The sequence below is a fragment of the Bufo bufo genome, chromosome 3 (genome assembly GCF_905171765.1).
Source record: "Bufo bufo chromosome 3, aBufBuf1.1, whole genome shotgun sequence".
NCBI lineage: Eukaryota > Metazoa > Chordata > Amphibia > Anura > Bufonidae > Bufo > Bufo bufo.
Window position 1 is genome coordinate 29,836,005 of NC_053391.1, and position 17,982 is coordinate 29,853,986.

The 17,982-nt window shown below is 48.0% G+C and overlaps 1 protein-coding gene across 1 annotated transcript in view; it reads left to right on the forward strand.

The window, feature by feature from the left end:
* The window catches only part of LOC120994442 (cell surface glycoprotein CD200 receptor 1-A-like), a 98,249-nt gene that overhangs the window by 60,145 nt on the left and 20,122 nt on the right, over positions 1 to 17,982 (forward strand). The window contains exon 4 of the mRNA XM_040423001.1: positions 450 to 543. Coding sequence (XP_040278935.1) covers positions 450 to 543 — 94 coding nt within the window. The remainder of the gene's footprint in view (positions 1 to 449; positions 544 to 17,982) is intronic.

The following is a 17,982-nucleotide window of genomic DNA, read 5'->3' on the forward strand; positions in this document are numbered from 1 at the left end:
TGAACAACAAGAATCGATCATATTTAACTAACTTGAAAATAAACTGTCATACACGCTGCCGGGGCGCCGGGCCCCTTGGCAGGCCGGGCCCCGAAGCAGCCGCTTCCCCTGCTTCCCCGGAAGTTACGCCACTGAGCAGAACCTTGCTGGCTATACGCATGGACAGGCAGCTTAAACCCATTCCTTGGAGAGAGTCACTGTACTGTTAGGTTAGAACAGGTTGCCCCTCTGCCTGTCTTAGTAGCACCACTTCTCTGGGAGTATGGACACTACTTGTCTCCCACTTCTGGCACTTTAGTGTGAAGAACAGGACAGCAAATTCTGGGAATTTACTTTTTTTGTGGTCCTTAAGGGGTTAAAATTGTTAAATGCTATAATTTCTCTTATAAGGGTTTTATATTTGGAAATGTCCGTCTTGATTTCTAAACATTTAATATCTTTTCGTACAGGCAGTAATTGGATCATGTACCTGGTACTGGGATCTGTCATCAGTTTTCTTTTACTCTTAATAAGTCTTATAATCTGGAAACGTCTTTATCTCAGGTAATGTCCTGATATCAATTAATATAATTAGAAATAAGTGAATTTCTCAAAAATTTGATTCGGCCGGTTTGCCAATTTTTTTTACAAAATTTGGTTCGATCTGAATTTATTTGCAGTGAATTACATTAAAAACTGCTATTTCCTGGCTGCAGAGAGCCTTTATAGTGGTGTAGAACACTTTGCCTTGCAGTAACACGCATAGGTAGTCTGCTGTGGTAGTGAAATAATACTGAGTCAGTATGACATGCAGATGACAGGTGTCGCTCTTAGAATCACTGCACACTTCACTTATTTGGGCAGTTTTGGGACCAAAACTGACCAAATAACCCAAGTGTGAACTCAGTATTACAAGTCAATGTTAGCATCAAGAATGAGCACACTCCTTTTTCACCACCGGAAGCTGATTCCACATAGATGTCTACAGAACCTGTTCTATTAAATGTTTATACAAGTAGAGACCCCTGACATAGTGGAGAGGGTGTCAGCAGTAAGTTTGTGTTGACTATGATTATTTTGCCCTTCCTCTGATCCGTCAGAACAATAACCCCCCAAAAAACGGATCCTGTCTGTGGAGCATCCACCTTCGCTCGGTCAGCATTTGGTCAGTAATCAATCAGTATTGCTAAAGCCAAAAAAAACAGGAGTGGATCCAAAACAGAGATGATACGTGAATTGAATATTTGCATGTCTTCTGTGTTTTGTACCCACTCCTGCTTTAGGCTACCAAATCACAAGCCAATTCTGATTGGACCATACAGGTCTAACAGCTGCTACACAGGCAGGATCCGTTGTGCGTCTCATTTTTCTTTCCTTCTGACAGATCAGGAGAAGGGTCAAATAAATGATAATGTCAGCCAGGCCGAAAGGCAAAATAGTGGCCCAGTCATGAAGTGGGGAGGGTGGGAACAGCATGAGAAGTCCACAGAGTGGCCCTATGACATAGTGGTGAGGTGGAAGCAGCATGAGGAGACCACAGAGTGGCCCAATGACAGAGTCTGGAGGTGGCGGCAGCATCAGGATGAGGCCACAGAGTGGCATAATGACAGTGTGGAGATGGCGGCAGCATCAGGAGGCCACAGAGTAGAAAGGTGACATAGGGTGGAGGTGACAGCAGTATGAGGAGACCACAGAGTGGCAAGGTGACATAGTGTGGAGGTGGCAGCAGCATGAGGAGACCACAGAGTGGCAAGGTGACATAGTGTGGAGGTGGAAGCAACATCAGGAGGCGACAGAGTGGCAAGGTGATAGTGTGGAGGTGGCAGCAGCATGAGGAGGTTACAGAGTGGCAAGGTGATATAGTGTGGAGATGGCAGCAGCATTAGGAGGCCACAGAGTAGCCGAATGACAGAGTCTGGAGGTGGCGGCAGCATCAGGAGCCCATAGAGTGGCACAATAACAGAGTGTTGAGGTGGCAGCAGCATCAGGAGGCCACGGAGAGGTACAATGACAGTGTTGAGGTGGCAGCAGCATCAGGAGACCACAAAGTGGCAAGGTGACATAGTGTGGAGGTGGCAGCAGCATGAGGAGACCACAGAGTGGCAATGTGACATAGTTTGGAGGTGGCAGCAGCATCAGAAGGCCACAGAGTGACCCGGTGACAGAGTGTGGAGGTGGGTGGCAATACCAGTACCAGCTGAAGATGGTGGGTGAAAGAAGGAGCACTTGGCATCAGATGTGTGGCATCAGGCGGGTGGCAGCATCAGAATAGTAGCTGAGGAAGGTAGCCAGAAGAAACAGGTCTCATTTTTTCAAAATGATGGGTCATTGTAGACCGAATTACGTCGTTGTGGGTCCTGCAGTAAACATAATGAAGACGCTGATGACAACACACCAGTAGAATTTGCCTTTACTATCTATTCACAATTAAATCAAGCAGCTTCAGTAAGTTGAAAATATTCATGTGTTTTTATCTGCTCCGCTGCATTCGATCTCCACAGCACACAAGACATGACAGGAGAGCCTCTGCTTTGAAGTCCAAGTCCAGTTTCTTAAGATCAGGAGTTCCATCAGAATTGTGCGTAACATTCTTGCTCCCTGTGCAAAGCCATAACAATAGGACTCCGTAGGCATACACATTAGAGGAAGCTGAAGCTGGTTGCCCCAAATTTAATTCAGGACCAGGAGCAGTAAACAGCGGGAAGCAAATAGAGGTGGCTCAACTCCGCTGCTCTGTATCTCTTGTGAAGTCAATGTCTCCAACTATACCCCTCTCGCGATTTACAGCAAATACATTATTTTGATGTAGAGATCCAAGAATTAAGTTGGAGGAATGTAGTGTATGCAATCCATGTGCGACCCCAGGGGAGTCAAACAGGGGAGGAACTTTTCTGTGTCCTTCAGCAAGAAATCGAATCCTGTCTTTCTCCGTGACAACTCAAAATCGGAACCATGGTGACCGACCACGGGAAGAACATGGTATCGGCGCTGCATCAAGGATGGCTGAGCCATGCGCCCTGCATGGCACACATGTTCAATCTGGTTGTCAAGCGGTTCTTGAAGTCTTCCTCCTATCTGCAAGACATCCTAAAAATGGCCAGGAAACTTTGCATGTACTTTAGCCACTCGTACACTGCAAAGCACACCCTCCTTGAGCTGCGGCGGCAGAACTGCATCCTCCAACATAGGCTTATATGCGACGTTTCCACCCGTTGGAATTCCACCCTCCATATGTTGGACCAACTATATATTTCTTGATGATCCAAGCGGACAGGAGTACTCCCCTGTGTAACTCCGATGTCAGCCAGTGGCAGCTCATGCGTGACACCTGCCTTTTGCTCAGGCCCTTTAAGGAGGCCACGTTATTTGTCAGTTCGCCAGGACTACGGGATGAACAACGTTATTCCACTGCTTCATGTCCTGGAACAGATGCTAGTAAATCTGGCTGGTAAGGGGACTGGAGACGTGGCGCCTAGATCTCATGGCCACATGAGCCCTGTGGGGGCTGAACTGGAGGAGGAGGAGGAGGACATTGAAGCACAAGCAATGTGTAGCGAAATGGGTGTTTTTTTCTACACAGGTGACAGAAGAGGAGGAGCAGGAGCAGCCAGAGGAGTACAGGGCGATGAGGAAGACGAGGCAGAGGACCCAGACACACCGTGGCAGTATGCAGTGTAGATGGAGGCAGGGAGTCCCTCCGAGTCACTTGCACAAATGGCCCGCTGCATGCTCACTAGTGTTGAGCGCAAATATTCGTATTACAAATTTTTATTGTGAATATCGGCACTTCGAGAATTCGCGAATATTTAGAATATAATGCTATATATTCGTAATGACGAATATTCTTTCTTTTTCTTTTTTTTTTCTTTTTTTTAACACAGTACACATCAGGTGATCATCCCTCCCTTCTTCTAGCTTGTGGGCCAATGAGAAGGCTTTCTCACAGCTTAGCAACATCCCTAGCAACCGATAGAAAATTTGCCTACCCCTTCACTATATAAATTAAGACACTCCCCAGCAGCCATTTTGTGGAGTTTCATGTGAGAGAGAGAGGAGCTTGAATACTGTGCTGTGCTTTTTCAAATTGCATATAAATAATCCTGATAGTTAGTGTTAGATAGAAATAGGGAATTGTGTAGCTGAAAAGCTGATAGGGTCCAGTGCAGGGTGTTGTGTAGGTTATAGAGATAGTTAGCTGAAATATATAATCCTTAGGGTTAGTGTTAGATAGTATAGGTTATAGAGTGTGGCAGGAAAATAAATGTGCAATGTGCATGTGAGAGACATTTCTCTGCTGTCCATACATACATGCTACATAAATAGTGCTGTGATGTCCCAACCAGGGCTGGGACAAGGTCCACCACCAACAGAGGCTGAGCTGCCCAAGTTCCCCCCCCCACCATTTAGATATGTATGTTTGTTATTAATCATCATCCAGATCCCCCTCCCCTAAACAGTGCCATCCACAGATCCCCCTCCCCTAAACAGTGCCATTTACAGATCCCCTTCCCCTAAACAGTACCATCCACAGATCCCCCTCCCCTAAACAGTAGTGATGAGCGGCAGGGGTAATATTCGAATTCGCGATATTTCGCGAATATTTGGGCGAATATTCGCCATATATTCGAAAATTCGCGAATTCATGATCTCCAGGCATTATTTTCTTGATTGCGAAAATTCGCATAAAATTCGCATGAAATTTTCGCATAAAAATTCGCATGAACTGGTATTTTAAAAAAATCGAATATTCGCGATTACGAATATATTTAGCGATATTCTAAATATTCGCGAATTCTCGAAGTGCCGATATTCGCGATTAAAATTCGCAATTCGAATATTCGTGATCAACACTACTAAACAGTGCCATCCACAGATCCCCCTCCCCTAAACAGTGCCATCCACAGATCCCCCCTCCCCTAAATAGTGGCATCCACAGATCCCCCTCCCCTAAACAGTGCCATCCACAGATCCTCCTCCCCGACGCTCACAGGAGTACATTTATAAACTAATCAGTAACTTTAACTTTAATCATTGCTAATCTCTTAACTTGGATACCTTACTCTGTCTTAGCTCCGGTAACAGCAGTAAGTGCGGGCGGGCGGCGCTCACTCACTGACGTCACGTGCCTGCGCCGCCTAGTGGAAGGAGCAGGCGCGTGACGTCAGTGAGTGAGCGCCGCCCGCACTTACTGCTGTTACCGGAGCTAAGACAGAGTAAGGTATCCAAAATTAAATTTGATTAGCAATGATTAAAGTTAAAGTTACTGATTAGTATATAAATGTACTCCTGTGAGCGGCGTGGCCCTGTGTATTCTAACCCCCAGGCAAGCATCCCTGTCACCATGGGAACGCCTGGTGGTTAGAATATACCATCGGATTTGAGTTTTCACGTTCTCACTGAGAGCGTGAAAACTCAGATCCGATGGTATATTCTAACCCCCAGGCAAGCGTCCCCGTCACCATGGGAACACCTGGGGGTTAGAATATACCATCGGATCTTCTGACTCAGTGGCCTGCCTGCCGCCCAGAGGCTGGGGAGCTGGCCTGCGCCCTGAGGCTGGAGCCTCCCCAGCCTCTGTGTCGGCCCGGCCCTGGTCCCAATAATACTAAGTTCAACAATCAGTATTATGTTGTCAGACCTGATTAAAGGTAGAGTTGTATGTATTGCGTTAAAATATTCGAATCAATAGTGGCGATTTGTTCGATCTCGAATACTTTGAAAAACTCTATCTGCATATAAAGCTATTGTTATAACATGCACGGAATTTTAATCTAAAACAGCGCTGTAATGTACAATTACTTACCGTGATCAGGAGTTCTTCCTCACTATCACAAAAGTTGCTGCCAACCATTTGCATCACTTATGTAGCTAATAGTGCATACGTGCGTCCGCGCATAATAGCACAATCGAAAAGAATATCACGAAATCACGAATATTTGGCGAATATTCGCCTGAATATTATCGATATATCGCAAATTCAAATATTGCCCCTGCCGCTCATCACTAATGCTCACTTGCTTGCGTAGTGACAGCCGAATTGTCACCATTTGGCAAAGGGATGACTTCTGGCTCTCCACCTTGTTGGACCCTCGCTACCGATCCAAAATGGGGGCCTTTTTTACACCTGCTGAGAGGGAGGACAAACTGAACTACTACAGAGACATCCTATGTAGTCAGTTGGTCGCTGCCTATCTGCGCCATCGTCCATCCTCTTGCAGGTCTGACCGGGGGGGCCCTGTGCGCTCACGTTTCTCTGCCATGGCTGCTGGGGAGGGGTGGGGTGGCAGGATCAGTAACAGCTCCATCAGCAGCAACTTGAGTCTAGAGTCGCTGATGAGCAGCTTTCTTCGCCTAGTGAAGAAACTACTCACTAGCAGCAGCAGCTAGACCTGCAGCAGGACCTGAACCAGTAGGTGGTGGCATACTTGAACAACACTCTGCCACCCCACATTGAAGATCCACTGGACTACTGGGCAGCCAAACTGGATTTGTGGCCGCAACTGGCAGAGTTTGCCCTGGAAAAGCTGTCCTGCCTGGCCAGTAGTGTGGCATCAGAGCGGGCGTTTAGTGCGGCCAGGGCCATAGTTACCCCAAGAAGAACTCGCCTGTCCACCCAAAATGTGGAGAGACTGACCTTTGTCAAGATGAATCAGGCGTGGATCAGCCAGGATTTTCACCCACCAATGCCTGATGCATCAGATTAGATCATCCATGGTGCCACACCAAGACTTTGACAAAAGAGACCGGTTTCTTCTGGCTACCTGTCTCAGCTATTATTCTGATGCTGTCACTCACCTGATGACACACATCTGATGCCAAGTGCTCCTTCTTTCACCCACCATCTTCATTGGGTACTGATATTGCCACCCACCTCCACACTATGTCACATTGCCACTCTGTGCTCTTCTCATGCTGCTGCCACCTCCACACTATTTCACCTTGCCACTCTGTGGTCTCCTCATGCTGCTGCCACCTTCACACTATGTCACCTTGCCACACTATGGTCTTTTGATGCTGCTGCCACCTCCATACTGTCATTGTGCTACTCTGTGGCCTCCTGATGCTGCCACCACCTCCAGACATTGGGTCACTCTGTGTTCTCCTCATGCTGCTGCCACCTCCACACTATGTCACCTTGCCACTCTGTGGTCTCCTGATGGTGCTGCCACCTCCACACTATGTCACGTTGCCACTCTGTGGCCTCCTCATGCTGCTGCCAACTCCACACTATGTCACCTTGCCACTCTATGGTCTCCTCATGCTGCTGCCACCTTTACACTTTGTCACCTTGACTCCGTTCGCCCAGGCAAACGAAGTGCAGAACAGCTTGACACCACAGTGCCCTGCACATGTGGTATGCTGAAGGGGCACTGTAAATTGTCCCTGCAGTGGAGGCTGAGGACACGGTGGAGGATGAGGAGGCAGAGACTGGCATTTTTGTAGTACCAACGACGTGAGAACGTGAAGGTGATAGCGGCGTCAACCGGCCAAGTTGCAAGTGTGGCTGTGCAGGAACCACATTCACCCAGTGGGCCATAAAGGACATGTATTGTCCCTGACCGTAGTTATAGCTCCACACGTCGGCACTGCCGTGCACTTTGGCAGACAGCAAAACGCTCAAGGACTGGCCCACCTTCTGTTCTACATGTATGGTCATGGCTGGTACTGCCTCTTTGGCAAAAAAAATGACGGCTTGGGACTCTCCACCTCAGCTCTGCACAAGCCATCAGTTTTCTGAAAGGTGCAGAGTCCACCACTTGGAAAGGGAGGGACTGCAGCACCAGCAACTTGAACAGGAGCACTTTCAGCTTCTGCGCCGTTGGATGAGTTCACGCATACTGTTGTCTCTTGGCAAATGCTTTGGTAATCGATTGCTGATGGAATGACTGACAAGGAGTAAGAGGAAGAGCAAGAGCATCACGACCAGCAGATGAAGGGAAGGACAGACAGCTCCCTTCGGCTGAGATGGTGGAGCCTTGACTGCCTGAAACCAGGTGTGTGCCACTGGGTGATGTAGCGGTTGCTGCAGCAGGTTGGCCCACCACATTGGACCCACGGTTCTCCAAGGCCACTTTATGGTGACGCTGCATATGTTGATGCAGGGCCGTGGTGCCAACATTGTCACCCTGGCCACGCTTCACCTTCTGCCCACAAATTCTACATATGGCCATGTTTACCTCCTCCGGCGGCCTAACAAAAAACTAGAGGAAAAATAGAGACAATGCAGCAGCACTCTGCAAATCAGTACAACAATGCTTACAAAAATTATGGTGCTAATACTACGCTTATTTATAAAAGCGAGATGCTTGGACAATGCATTTTGTACAAAACCATCTAAGCCCGTCTGCCGAACGTCAATACTACCTGTTATGCGCCATAATGACCGGCATAAAATTCAGGGAGTGTTGGACCCACATGCATGTTGGATCCACTCTGCCTTTTTCCATTTTTTGTGCCAAAATGGCCTCCATTACAAGGGATGCAGATACCAACATGCATGCTGAGCCCACTCAGAGTTGGATCCACAGTGCAGCAAGGTGTAATAGGATTGTTCCTATTACCCAGGCTGTAACCTCCCCTACTGAACCCTTTTCTGCTTCAATACTGTAATAATTCCTCCCTATCCTTTCCCTACACTTCTAATGCTCTTTCCCTGAACATCTATTGAGCAAAATGTCAGTTTTCAAGTCTTTCCTAGCACTGTCCCTAGCGCCTGCTGACGTCTCTCCCTGCACTAAGTACACTGAAAAATGGCTAAATCCAAGATGGCTGAGGCTATTTATAGGGATGTGACATCACAGCGCTGGCTGGCTACTGATTGGCTGCATACATGGCATTGTGGGTGATCCCTCGTTCCCAGAGTTACTTGCTCTATGTCTTAACACATGCAGCAGCTATTTTAGGAAAAAATGTGATTCGTTACCACAAAGCTTGAGTAAATTCGGATTTGGTGCGAATCAAATTTTTCCTGAAATTTGGATCGATTTCCACTTCGTCAACTTCGATTCACTCATCTCTAAGTATAATATATTATTATAGGGATTTTCCCATGTACAACATAGGGATTATTGAGGGAAAGATCTGACTACTGGGAACCCCGATAGTCACAATAATGGGGTCCCATGTTCACAAATTTAAATGGAGTGGAGGTCACTCATGTCACTTTAATCAACTCTAGCAGACTATCGGAAATACAGAAGTTGTGTACTCAGCTACAGTATATTCGGCAGTTCCATAGACAGTGACATTTAAACAGGAAAACATGGGACTCCTGTTCTTGTAATTGGTGGGAGTCCCAGCGATCGGATCCCTGCTGTTTAGACATTTATTCTGTGGATAAGGGATAAGTGTCCCCTTTAAGTACTTGATGGGTGGGGTTGGGATGTATAAAGAACCTTTAATCATGACAATGCATGATCAATTTCATGGAAGAACTTGACCAGCCTGAACTTAGACCTATATAATCAAATCGAATTTCAACTCAACTAATCCACGGTGATTTAGGCTTGAAAATTCATGGAGAAATCTTTTCCAGGAGAGCAAAGGTGGTTATAGCAGTAATGGGTTAAACAATAAAATAATTTCTTCCAGGGAATAGTTTTAAAAAAATGGTGTTATAATGGGTTACAAATAACAATCATCACTCACCTCGTCGATTCCATGTTGCTTTGGTCCTCACTTCTGCCATTTCCGGGTCCCAGACTCAACACTCAGGAAATAACTTGGACTGAGCATTCAGCCAGTCACTGGCCTCAGTGTTTACCCGCATCAGCCATTGATCTAACCCATTTGGTGCCTCCCACACATCTGTCCTCAAAAGAGAGATGGTGGCAAGTCCAGTACAATACTACTCATTGATTGGATGAGCAAGTATTTCCAGACATATCCTGTATCAAACCAGGACCAGGAAGCAGAGACCAGTGAGGACCTCATAACAGGGGATCAATAAGGTGAGTGTCATTCTGTTGGAAGAGAGCTAATCTGCATAGCCATTTTCCCAGAGTGCATTGCCTGGCTTTAAAACACCAGTTTTGGTGGTCTTAACAAAGAGAAACAATACAACCTGAGACCTACATCAAAGGCCTCTTACCTACCAACCTGCCAACCAAGCACCCTGATCTGCACTGATGAGGGCCAAAAACCCTGAAACAGGGTTTCTGATCTGCTGGCTACATGGGCATGAGTTCAGTCACTTCGGTGCGCAATCCTGTCCTGCTACGCGTGATCCCGTGAGACCCGTGACCTACAGCGGCGGGTCTTGCGGGATCATGTGCTGCAGAACGGGATTGTGCACTGAAGTAACTGAACTCATGCCCCCACAGCCCTCAAGTAGCGGAACAAGTACAAGGGGGGTGGGGCCAGCATAACATTCGGCGCATTGGACAAAACATCCGGGGCTCAAGCCGACTGGGATTGAAAAAATGAAGTTAAAAATCAACTTCTGTCAGCTGCAGGGTTGGGAGGGAGGGTGACTTTCTTCCTGCAGCTTACACTCAGACAGCACAGTGCTGCTGTCTTAGAGTGAGCTGTTCAAAAGAACACACCCCCGATCCAGTAAAGGCCACTGTTAAAGGGGTGGGCCCCTGTCGAGGTCACTGTCAATGTGGTGGTATGCTGTGAAAGTCACTGTTAAAGGGGAAGGCTGCTGTAAAGGTCAAAGTTAAGGGGGTGGGCTGCTGTGGAGGTCCAATTTTAGGGACGGGGCACTGTGGGGGGGTCAGTGTTATGGGGTGGGGGGCTGTGAAGGTCACTGTTTTGGGGCGGGGTGCTGTAGATCAGGGGCGTAGCTAGAAATGCATTGGCCCCATAGCAAAAAAAAATTATGGCCCCCCCCGTGCCATCCACAGATCGCCCTCCCCTAAATAGTGCCATCCACAGATCGCCCTCCCCTAAGTAGTGCCATCCACAGATCCCCCTCCCCTAAATAGTGCCATCCACAGATCCCCCTCCCCTAAATAGTGCCATCCACAAATCCCCCTCCCCTAAATAGTGCCATCCACAGATCCCCCTTCCCTAAATAGTGCCATCCACAGATCCCCCTCCCCTAAATAGTGCCATCCACAGATCCCCCTCCCCTAAATAGTGCCATCCACAGATCCCCCTCCCCTAAATAGGGCCATCCACAGATCCCTCTCCCCTAAACAGTGCCATCCACAAATCCCCCTCCCCTAAATAGTGCCATCCACAGATCCCCCTCCCCTAAATAGTGCCATCCACAGATCCCCCCTCCCCTAAACAGTGCCATCCACAGATCCCCCTTCCCTAAATAGTGCCATCCACAGATCCCCCCTCCCCTAAACAGTGCCATCCACAGATCCCCCTCTCCTAAACAGTGCCATCCACAGATCCCCCCTCCCCTAAACAGTGCCATCCACAGATCCCCCTCCCCTAAATAGTGCCATCCACAGATCCCCCCTCCCCTAAATAGTGCCATCCACAGATCCCCCCTCCCCTAAATAGTGCCATCCACAGATCCCCCCTCCCCTAAACAGTGCCATCCACAGATCCCTCTCCCCTAAACAGTAACATCAACAGATCCCCCTCCCCGACGCTCACAGGAGTACATTTATAAACTAATCAGTAACTTTAACTTTAATCATTGACATTGCTGATCTCTTTACTGGGATATCTTACTCTGTCTTAGCTCCGGTAACAGCAGGCAGTGCGGGAGGGCGGCGCTCACTCACTGACGGTCACGCGCCTGCTCCTTCCACTAGGCGGCGCAGGCGCGTGACGTCAGTGAGTGAGCGCCGCCCTCCCGCACTGCCTGCTGTTACCGGAGCTAAGACAGAGTAAGATATCCCAGTAAAGAGATCAGCAATGTCAATGATTAAAGTTAAATTAGTAGTTAGTTACTGATTAGTTTATAAATATACTCCTGTGAGCGGCGTGGCCCTTGTATATTCTAACCCCCAGGCAAGAGTCCCTGTCACCATGGGAACGCCTGGGGGTTAGAATATACCATCAGATTTGAGTTTTTACGATCTCACTGAGCTCGTGAAAACTCAGATCCGATGGTATATTCTAACCCCCAGGCAAGTGTCCCCGTCACCATGGGAACGCCTGGGGGTTAGAATATACCATCGGATCTTACTCAGTGGCCTGGCTGGAGCCTCCCCAGCCTCTGTGTCGGCCCGACCCTGCGTGCGCCCTGCTCCAGTCCTGACTCCTCCCCAGCCAGGCCCGAGCCACGGACCGCCCGCGCCCCGCCCACTACACTAGTCTAGTGGGCGGGCGGTCCGCAGCTCGGGCCTGGCTGCCTGTGTGTGGTGTGTATGTAAATATAAAAATCTAAATAAAAAAATCAACAGAAGGCGGCCCGGACGGGCCCCCAGTGGCGTAGGGCCCCATAGCCACTGCTATGGTTGCTATGGCGATCCCTACGCCACTCCTGTAGATGTCACTGTTATAGTGGATAGTGTTGATATCTTTTAACGACACACAAACATTGAATGAAATAGATTAATATACCCGAGCGAAGCCGGGTCATTCAGCCAATATATATATGAAAAAGGCTCTAGTATTGTGCCGAAACGTTGTACCGCATGGGTGATTAAAGGAGTCCTTTGTTCATAATTTACTGGAGTGCGTTCATTTTCTGGACTGTTCATTGGGGTAAGAAGCATATTCCCTCAAGAGCGTGCACCCAACCTTTCATCATTTGCCAGTGCCGCCATTTTTCTCAGATACATATATATATATATATATATATATATATATACTGTATATAATATACTAGCAGAAGGACCCAGCTTCACACGGGTATATTTCATCTATTTCATTTAATATTTGTGTGTCGTTAAAAGATAGACAGTATCCACTATAACAGTGACCTCCACAGCTACCCACCCCTTAACACTGACCATCCCCACAGTGCCCTGTCCCTTAAAATGGGACCTCCACAGCAGACCTCCCCCTTAACTTTGACCTTTACAGCAGCCTGCCCTTATAACAGTGAGTTCCACAGCACCCCACCCCCTTGACAGTGACCTCTACAGCACCCACCCCTTAACACTGACCATAGGTTACAGTCCCCTTAACTGATCTCCATCATTCCCAGCCCCTTTAACAGAGACCTCCACAGTGAATGCCCCTTTAACATTGACTGCCACAGTACCCCGCTTACTTAACAGTGACCTCCACTGTAACCTGCTCCCTTAACAGTGACCTCACAGTACCCCGCTGCCCCTTTAATAGTGGCCTCCACAGTCCCCTCCCCCCTTAACAGTGACCTCCACAGCGGCCGCCCCTCTATTAGTGACCTACACACTACCCCGTCTCCTTAACAGTGATTTCCACAACACCCCGCCCCCTTAACAGTGGCCTCTACAGCAATCTGCCCCTTAACACTGACCTCCATAGCAGACCATCCCCTTAACTGACCTCCACCATTCCTGGCCCCCTTAACAGAGACCTACACAGCAAATGCCCCTTTAACAGTGACTGCCACAGTACCCGGCTCACTTAACAGTGAACTCCACTGTACCCAGCTCCCTTACCAGTGACCCTTTAATAGTGGTCTCCACAGTCCCCTCCCCCCTTAACAGTGGCCTCCACAGTGCCTGCCCATTTAACAGTGACCTCCACAGCGGCGGCCTCTTTATTAGTGACCTCCACAGTACCCTAACAGTGATTTCCACAACATCCCGCCCCCTTAACAGTGGACTCTACAGAGCTCTGTTCCCTTAAAATGTGACCTCCACAACACTCCGCCCCCTAACAGTGACTTCTACAGCACCCCGCCCCTTAACACTGACTTCCACAGCGGACCATCCCCTTAACTGTGACCTCCACAGTTTCCTGTCCCCATAACAGAGATCTCCACAGCGCCCGCCCCCTTATCAGTGACCTCCACAGCATCCCGCCCTCTTATCAGTGACTTCCACAGAGCCCGCCCCTTTAACCATAACCTCGACAGCATCCCGCCCCCTTAACAGTGCCCTCCACAGCAGCATACCCATTTAACAGTGACCTCCACAGCAGCCGCCCCTTTATTAGTGACCTCCACAGTACCCCGTCTCCTTAAAGGGTTTCTGTCACCCCATTAAACAGTTTTTTTTTTTTTCATTAATAATAATCCCTATAGTGCGATCTCTTGATACATAATAAAATTAATCATTTTGATTCAGTAGATTTAGCTAAAAAACGATTTTTAAAATATGCTAATTACCTTGCTACCAGCAAGTAGGGCGGCTACTTGCTGGTAGCTGCCGCATCCTCCGTTCGTAATAACGCCCCCTCGGCATGCTGATTGACAGGGCCAGGGAAGTGAATCCTTCTCTGCTGGCGCTGTTCGAATTCGAAATCTCGCGCCTGCGCCGTACCTGGCTTCAATCGGCGCAGGCGCACTGAGAGGCGGCCGCTCGCTCGACCGCTCCATCCTCAATGCGCCTGCGTCGATGACGTCATCGCATACACCCGGAAGAGAAGACGCCGGCGTCTTCTCTTCCGGGTGTATGCGATGACGTCATCGACGCAGGCGCATTGAGGATGGAGCGGTCGAGCGAGCGGCCGCCTCTCAGTGCGCCTGCGCCGATTGAAGCCAGGTACGGCGCAGGCGCGAGATTTCGAATTCGAACAGCGCCAGCAGAGAAGGATTCACTTCCCTGGCCCTGTCAATCAGCATGCCGAGGGGGCATTATTACGAACGGAGGATGCGGCAGCTACCAGCATGTAGCCGCCCTACTTGCTGGTAGCAAGGTAATTAGCATATTTTAAAAATCGTTTTTTAGCTAAATCTACTGAATCAAAATGATTAATTTTATTATGTATCAAGAGATCGCACTATAGGGATTATTATTAATGAAAAAAAAAAAAAACTGTTTAATGGGGTGACAGAAACCCTTTAACAGTGATTTCCACAACACCCTGTCCCCTTAACAGTGGCCTCTACAGCAATCTGCCCCTTAACACTGACCTCCATAGTGGACCGTCCGCTTAACTGTGACCTCCACAGCAGCCTGTCCTTAGAGTGGCCAGAGGTCTGGTCTTAGGCTGGACAGCGCAGGGCCTAGACAGAAACAGGGATGTTCTTTTGAATAGCTCACTCTCAGACAGCAGCACTGTACTGTCTGAGCGTGAGCTGCAGGGAGAAAGTCATATTCCCTCCCACCCCTGCAATTTTTACCTTCATTTTTTCAATCCCCATTGGCTGCAGAGTTGGAGGGGTGTGGCCTAATTGGCTGGGGGCATGGCTTAACAGGACCTAGGAGCGGTGTTTTTAAGTCCATCTTTTGAGGGTGGCCTGAGTGTATGTTGAGACTAAGGGCCTGCGAGCTTCTATTGGCTGATAAGGGTCATGTGACCAGGCTTCTATTGGCTAATGCATTTTTTGGCAATATCTCAGGAACAGTACATCCTAGAGAGCGAATATCTCAGGAACGGTACTTCCTAGAGAGCTCAGCCCCGGTCTAAAATGTTCCCGGACAACTGATGTACGGTGTGGATTCCTTTAGCTGACATACATACATACACACACACACACACACACACACTCATTATATATATATATATATATATACATATAAAAAGAATAAACACACCGCAGCACATCCGTATGGTGAAAAATGGTGGGATCCTTTATTCACCCAAGCAGCGACGTTTCGGTCCGCCTGCTGGGACCATTCTTGAGAATGGTCCCAGCAAGCGGACCGAAACGTCGCTGCTTGGGTGAATAAAGGATCCCACCATTTTTCACCATACGGATGTGCTGCGGTGTGTTTATTCTTTTGGCTATTGGATACTTTGGATCGAGTGTCGACACCGCTGGCACCCAACACTTGCTACCAGGTGTGCTGCCCCGAACTTTCATCATTTTTATATATATATATATATATATATATATATATATATATACACTGCTCAAAAAAATAAAGGGAACACTTAAACAACACAATGTAACTCCAAGTCAATCACACTTCTGTGAAATCAAACTGTCCACTTAGGAAGCAACACTGAGTGACAATTAATTTCACATGCTGTTGTGCAAATGGGATAGACAACAGGTGGAAATTATAGGCAATTAGCAAGACACCCCCAATAAAGGAGTGGTTCTGCAGGTGGTGACCACAGATCACTTCTCAGTTCCTATGCTTCCTGGCTGATGTTTTGGTCACTTTTGAATGCTGGCAGTGCTTTCACTCTAGTGGTAGCATGAGACTGAGTCTACAACCCACACAAGTGGCTCAGGTAGTGCAGCTTATCCAGGATGGCACATCAATGCAAGCTGTGGCAAGAAGGTTTGCTGTGTCTGTCAGCGTAGTGTCCAGAGCATGGAGGCGCTACCAGGAGACAGGCCAGTACATCAGGAGACTTGGAGGAGGCCGTAGGAGGGCAACAACCAAGCAGCAGGACCACTACCTTCGCCTTTGTGCAAGGAGGAACAGGAGGAGCACTGCAAGAGCCCTGCAAAATGACCTCCAGCGGGCCACAAATGTGCATGTGTCTGCTCAAACGGTCAGAAACAGACTCCATGAGGGTGATATGAGGGCCTGAAGTCCACAGGTGGGGGTTGTGCTTACAGCCCAACACCGTGCAGGACGTTTGGCATTTTCCAGAGAACACCAATATTGGCAAATTCGCCACTGGCGCCCTGTGCTCTTCACAGATGAAAGCAGGTTCACACTGAGCACATGTGACAGACGTGACAGAGTCTTGAGACGCCGTGGAGAACGTTCTGCTGCCTGCAACATCCTCCTGTATGACCGGTTTGGCATTGGGTCAGTAATGGTGTGGGGTGGCATTTCTTTGGAGGGCCGCACAGACCTCCATGTGCTCGCCAGAGGTAGCCTGACTGCCATTAGGTACCGAGATTAGATCCTCAGACCCCTTGTGAGACCATATGCTGGTGCGGTTGGCCCTAGGTTCCTCCTAATGCAAGACAATGCTAGACCTCATGTGGCTGGAGTGTGTCAGCAGTTCCTGCAAGACGAAGGCATTGATGCTATGGACTGGCCCGCCCGTTCCCCAGACCTGAATCCAATTGAGCACATCTGGGACATCATGTCTCGCTTTATCCACCAACGTCACGTTGCACCACAGACTGTCCAGGAGTTGGCAGATGCTTTAGTCCAGGTCTGGGAAGAGATCCCTCAGGAGACCATCCGCCACCTCATCAGGAGCATGCACAGGCGTTGTAGGGAGGTCATACAGGCACGTGGAGGCCACACACACTACTGAGCCTCATTTTGACTTGTTTTAGGACATTACATCAAAGTTGGATCAGCCTGTAGTGTGTTTTTCCACTTTAATTTTGAGGGTGACTCCAAATCCAGACCTCCATGGGTTGAAAAATTTGATTTCCATTTTTTAATTTTTGTGTGATTTTGTTGTCAGCACATTCAACTATGTAAAGAACAAAGTATTTCAGAAGAATATTTAATTAATTCAGATCTAGGATGTGTTTTTTTTTGTGTTCCCTTTCTTTTTTTGAGCAGTGTATATATATATATATATATATAAAAATATATATAGATATATATATACAGTACAGACAAAAAGTTTGGACACACCTTCTCATTCAAAGAGTTTTCTTTATTTTCATGACTATGAACGCATCAAAACTATGAATTAACACATGTGGAATTATATACATAACAAACAAGTGTGAAACAACTGAAAATATGTCATATTCTAGGTTCTTCAAAGTAGCCACCTTTTGCTTTGATGACTGCTTTGCACACTCTTGGCATTCTCTTGATGAGCTTCAAGAGGTAGTCCCCTGAAATGGTCTCCCAACAGTCTTGAAGGAGTTCCCAGAGATGCTTAGCACTTGTTGGCCCTTTTGCCTTCACTCTACGGTCCAGCTCACCCCAAACCATCTCGATTGGGTTCAGGTCCGGTGACTGTGGAGGCCAGGTCATCTGGCGCAGCACCCCATCACTCTCCTTCATGGTCAAATAGCCCTTACTTTTAAAGTTTTCCCAATTTTTCGGCTGACTGACTGACCTTCATTTCTTAAAGTAATGATGGCCACTCGTTTTTCTTTATTTAGCTGCTTTTTTC